Genomic DNA, 6,098 nt, shown 5'->3' on the forward strand with positions numbered 1-6,098 from the left:
CTCAAAGGCATCAATTCTCCTTCTATCCTCCTTGGTTATTGTCCAACTCTCTGATGCATAACAAGTGATTGCGAAGACCATGGCCTGTATCAAATGCACCATAGAGTCCACAGAGACACCATTTTTTTTCAGTACTTTGGAGAGGTCCCTAACACACACTTTCCAATGGCAATGCGCCTTTTAAGTTCCTGGCTACTGGTGCCAAGACTGTTGACTGTGGAGCCAAGCAGACTAAAGTTGTGTACAATCTCAATGTCTTCAACATCCACCTGATGCTGCCAACTGGTCCAGTGGTGAGAAACTTTGTCTTCTTGACATTGAGCCTCAATCCATATTGTAGGCTGCATTCCTTGACACTCTGCAGCAGGGGTTTGAGGTCCTCTTCAGTTTTAGCAAGCAAGGTTGTGTCATCTGCATAACGCACATTGTTGATAAATCGTCCAGCAATCTTGACCCCACATTTCTCCTCATAGAGCCCAGCCTCCCGGATAATCTGTTCTGCATATAGGTTGAAAAGTTATGGAGATAAGATGCATCCCTGGCGTACGCCCTTCCCAGTTTTGAACCATGCAGTATTCACTTCCTCTCTTCTGACGACTGCCTCTTGGTCCAAGTATAGGTTTCACATTAGAACGATCAAGTGTTCTGGGATTCGCATTCTTCTCAGAGTCAGCCACAGTTTGTTTCGTTCCAGAGGTAGATGGCTGAAATCCACCAGCTACTTTGTAGGCAAAAGATGGACATCTCCTCCTGTGTGTTCAGCTCCTGAACTTACTCATTTCGTCCCTTTGCTTTGGCTTCTTGGTGCTCCATTGCCATATTCAGGGTCTCATCTGACAACCCTTTTCATCTTTAATTTCTTTCTTCTTTATCATATTCTTTTGGGTTATTCATGGATTATATTATTAATATATTCCCACAGATCATCTAGTCTTCATTCATTAGTATTTATAGTGTCACCCACTTTGATCAGGGGAGGATGGATATGTGAAAGAAATGGGTAATATCCCGTATGTAAAACAATATATATGAACTATGTAAACAAACCAGTATACTTTTTTAAAGGATAGTAAAATGTGTGTAGATAGGTAAATGGAGCTAGAAAACGGATGGCTGAATATTTGTGTTTCCGAAGAGTGCAATCAATTAGTTTCTAAAGTGTCCTAATAATTTTTTGCTTGAGTGAGTGGACTAAAGGCTAAGAACCATGAGATAGGATATTAATGTGGAGTAAACCTTTTAAAGACATGATTTTACTTAATTCTCACTATATGTCATGCTTACATAGACCAAAACTCAGAATAGTTGTTTGTTTTTAATGGAGAACTAGGAATATGGAATTGTCTATCCAACACGGAGGTGAGCAGTTTAGTAGTAACTTCAAGTAAAGTCATAGAACAGAGCAGAGAAATACTGCATGGTTCAAAATCAAGTAGGGTGTGAGTCAGGGATGCATTCTGTCTCTGTATCTTCTCAACCTACATGCAGAACAGATCATGAACGAGACAGGGCTTTATGGGAAGGAATGAAGCATCAGCATGGCCCGTGACTCATCAACAACTTACGTTATGCAAATGACACCACTTTGCGTGCTGAAACTGAGGGAGAGCTGAAGCACTTGCTGCAGAAGTCTTAAATATAGACTGAAGCTCAATATTAAGAAGACAAAGATTCTCACCACTGGGCCAATTGGCAGCACCATGATACATAAAGAAGAGATTGAGGTTGTTAAGAGTTACAGCTTGCTCAGCTCCACAATCAACACTTATGGCAAGAGATATTAAAAAATCAAAAGATGAAATGCATTAGGTAAATCAGCCTTCAGGGACTTTTTCAGAGCACTGAAAAGCAGCAATGTCTGTCTAGAGACTGAGGAGCGCCTGATCCAATCCGTGGTCTTTGCAATTACATGTTATGCATCAGAGAGCTGGACAATGATTTAAGGAGGACAGAAACAGAATCTATGCCTCTAAGTTTTGGTTTTGGAGAAGACCTTAAAAATGCCATGGACCACCAAGAAAACAAATAGGTCTTTCTTAGAGAAGGTGAAACAAAGTTTCCCCTTGGTGCCTAGGATTGTGAAATTCTGTCTCTCATACTTTGGGCATGGGATCAAGAAAGCAATCCTTGCCAAAGGAAAGGTGGAAAGACAACACAGGTTAGGAAGAACACACGTGAGATGGATTGATACTGTAACTAGGGCAGTGTGTTGGAGTCAATTAGACTGGCTCCGGACAAGGCAGCTTAGGAGCTGTTATACATAGGGTAGCTGTGAGGCACAGGGAAATTGACGGCACATGACAACAAGAAGAACAAACGCCTATCATGGATGAAATGAAATGAAATTAGTTCTGTTTAGTGGCAAAAGTCAATCAAAAAGGTATAATTATGAGAAAAGTTCATTCACCACCTCTCCATCTTTCTAAGCAGAGTGTCCCTCTCCACAGAATATCTTCTCCCAGCAACATATCCAAGGGAGCTCTGATGGCCTAGTGGCAATAAGCTGCCTTGCAATCCTGAAGGCAAGTGTTTTGAGGCTTTCAGCTGCTCCCAGGGTGAAGGATGGACAATCTCCTCTCATGGAATTAACTGCCTGTGAATATCCCACAGATGATCAGCTCCGAGTCAGTTAAAACTTGACAGCACACCATAACAACAAGCAACATGCCCAAAGTATGCAACATGACAGCAATTTAAGAATTCTCAAAATGTTAGAAGGTTGTGCTTAACCATGGGTATTGGGAAAAAGGTTAGGAGAACTTCAGGTAAAAAGGAGGGTGACAGAAGGCAACTTGATGAAGGTACGATAGTGACTGCACCTGGATCAAGCCCTAGTTGCTAATGGTAAGTAATTGTGCTGCCAATCCAGAGGTAGATGGCTTAAATCCACCAGCTGCTTGGTAGGCAAAAGATGGGCATCTCCTCCTTTGCAATCTACTGCCTCTGAAAACTCACTAGAGGGTCGACTGTGCGTCAGTTTCAACTGGAAGGTACTCAACAACAAACCAATACAGCATAGCCTTCGCCTGTGGGTTCCTTGGAGTGCAGACTTAGACTATTGTAGGTTACACTGATTCCCCACTGTCCCTGCCTTTCATGGCTTTGTCAAATGGGTTGGAGGCAAACAATCCTGTTTTTGTGTTATGAACTTCATGCATTAAGCTGTAAATTTTTCTCATCTACAGGAACTAATTATCATCTTGAGTGCCAGGCTGGTTTCTAAGCAGGACAACTCTTTAATGATGAATCACATCCTGGGAGTTGCCAAAGGACTAGATCCCTGGATGTTGTGAGAGAATCCATTGTTGTTCGTCATTCTTCTGTAGGATAGGATCAGTGATTTCATAATATCAAAGAGGAAAACGTGAAGATCTCAAAGGTCCTAAGGAATGACAACAATGGCAACAGTGGGGAGAGAGGGCGAATGCCCAGTGTGTCTGGACTCCCTGAGAGACCCTGTCTTTATAAAGTGTGGGAGTAACTTCTGCCGGTCCTGCATCGAGCTTGCCTGGGAATATCAGGATGTCAAGTTCCCTTGCCCATCGTGCAAACAGCCACACCAGGATAAAATGTTAAGGAACAACAGTCAACTGAGAAATATATTGCATGAAGCCAAGTTACACCACACCACGGGCAAGAGGGAGAGAGAGATGCCTCAGTGCAAGGAACACAGTCAGGACCTGAACCTTTTCTGTGAGGATGACCAAAGTGTATTATGTCACATCTGTAACAAAGACCACCAGGGTCACAACATGAAGCCTCTAGAGGATGTTACTTCTAGTCAAAGGAGAAGGCTCAGAGGTTACTCTCTGTTCCTGAAGAAGCAATTGACACTCTATGAAAACCTCTGTGTCACGCAAAAGAAATCTGAAGAACAGCTGAATGGGATGATTGCAAAAGGGAGGCAAAAATTTCTTTTTCAATATGGAATTGTGAACCACTCTTTCAACTGGCAGAAACACGTCTGTGTCTTCAGGTTAGCTGATGATTTTAAGCATATTCAACAAAATATTCTTATAGATAGAATGGCAGTTTTAGAACACATTACTACCTACTCTAGTGTCAGGAAGGAAGCGGTCGATATGAGCGTGATGTTGGATGATGTGAAATTGCTGACAGGCCTCAAGAGGGTCTATGTTATGTGTGAAGATCATATGCCCCTGTCGCTCTCTTCCGTCCAGTTAAGGGAGGAATTCAGCTTTCTCATGAACTCCTGGTACATGTACCCACCTCGGGAGGAAATGAGAAAGAACTTTCAAAGACAGGTGACTCTGGATCCTGAAACAGCACATCCCAATCTGGTCATATCTGAGGACAAAAAGTCTGTGACATTTGTGACTGGAAAGAAAATACTTCTTCCTACTCTGAAGAGATTTAGCATTTCCCCAGTGATCCTGGGATCTGAAGCCTTCAGTACAGGCAGACATTATTGGGAAGTTAGAGTGAATGACAAGCCTGAATGGATGGTGGGAGTTTGTGCAGAATCTCTTTCCAGGAAGGCCATTTTATCCTCCAGAGAGCAGAATGGACACTGGACAATTCAGCTTTGCAATGACGTGTATACTGCACAAGGATCAGTTTCAGTTACATTGATGCTCTCAGAAAAACCTCAAGGGATAGGTGTTTATCTGGACTTTGAGTTGGGTGAGATTTCCTTCTATAATTTAAGTACAAGCTCACATATCCATTCATTTTTGGCCAAATTTCCTGAACAACTCAAGCCTTATTTCTATGTTGGACGTGATCCTGAATCTCTTACAATCTGTGCTTTCACAGACTATAAGTGATAAATTGTCAGAAGGAAAGATGATTGAGTGATTTACTTTTTGCCTTTGTCACTTGCAGGCTGTAGATTGAGTTTTATGTAACTTGTTGCATGTATGTTTATTTAATTTCAATAAAATAAGGAAAGTGTTTTATTACAGTAGAATCTGAGCTGTTTTGATATTTCATAGATATATGTATAATTACCCAAATTTATAATGGAATCTGAGAATTTAATGTATAGGTATAATTTCATGCTCCAGTGAATGCATTTCGAATCACCTTTATGTATTTTTGAAAAAAAAATACTGAGTACATTAAAACTTTTAGTTGTAAGAGAGACCCTATATCTGCAACTTTTATGGTCAAATGCACCAGCAACTCAAAGATACACAGTTTATATCCATCAGTTGCTTCTTGAGAAAAAGGTGAGTTACTTCCTCCTGTGTAGGCTTACTGTCTGAAAACCCAGTAGAGAGGCAGCTTTGAGTAAATTCTGGCACCAAGATACTTTACAAAGCTATATCAGACCTTGACTGAGAGTCAATGAACAGCTCTTTAATCAATACAAATCAAAATGAAAAGAAAATCAAATCAGTCTTTCATCCTTTTTCCAGGTTCATACTGTTTCTGGAGGCAAGCTATTACGGAACTGGATGCCACTCCTTCTTCCAAGCTTGTTTTAATCAGGGAGCTCCCCCCAACAGTGTCCACCATTGGAAATCAACTGTTAAAGCATTTGACCCATCCGTGTCACAGTGTTCAGCCTCACAGCAACCTCAAGTTACCGCTGTATAGCAAGTGTGCACACGAGGTTTATAGAGCAAGAGGAGTGCTTGAACAAAAACAAGTATTTTAAATAAATAACACTGTTGGTAGTTACAGATAGGGTAGAAGGAGTCTACTCATAGCTATAAAGTAGAAGATGAGAAGTGGAAAAAATCCACACAAAATTAAGCTTGTTAAAAAAATAAAAGATAATTAAAATTTCAACCGTACAGACACAATGAGGCCTGGAGAAGATGAAGAAAACATCTGACAGAATAACACAGGCTAGGTTCTTGCCGTCACTTGTATTACAAGATTCTTTGAAGTTTGTCAGAAATGAGGTAGTTATAGGATACTGTAGTCATTACCTCCTTTGAGATTTAATATCATTCTCAACAAGATGTGATGTAAAGACATAATCATCCAAGCAGATATATGCACACCCATGTTTATTGCAGCTTTGTTCACAGTAGCAAGGAGTTGGAAACAACCTAAGTGCCCATCAACAAACGAATGGCTAGAGAAGCTGTGGTATATTCGCACAATGGAATACTATGACGCATTAA

At 40.9% G+C, this 6,098-nt stretch overlaps 1 protein-coding gene across 1 annotated transcript; it reads left to right on the forward strand.

The window, feature by feature from the left end:
- The first annotated feature begins 3,398 nt into the window (after positions 1-3,398).
- LOC102865679 (putative tripartite motif-containing protein 75-like) lies at positions 3,399-4,787 on the forward strand. The gene has a single exon (XM_006903389.1). The coding sequence runs from the start codon at positions 3,399-3,401 to the stop codon at positions 4,785-4,787; it is 1,389 nt and encodes a 462-aa protein (XP_006903451.1).
- Positions 4,788-6,098: the final 1,311 nt, after the last annotated feature.

Source organism: Elephantulus edwardii, unplaced genomic scaffold (assembly GCF_000299155.1).
Source record: "Elephantulus edwardii isolate Elephantulus edwardi_28Jun2011 unplaced genomic scaffold, EleEdw1.0 scaffold00626, whole genome shotgun sequence".
NCBI classification, from domain to species: domain Eukaryota; kingdom Metazoa; phylum Chordata; class Mammalia; order Macroscelidea; family Macroscelididae; genus Elephantulus; species Elephantulus edwardii.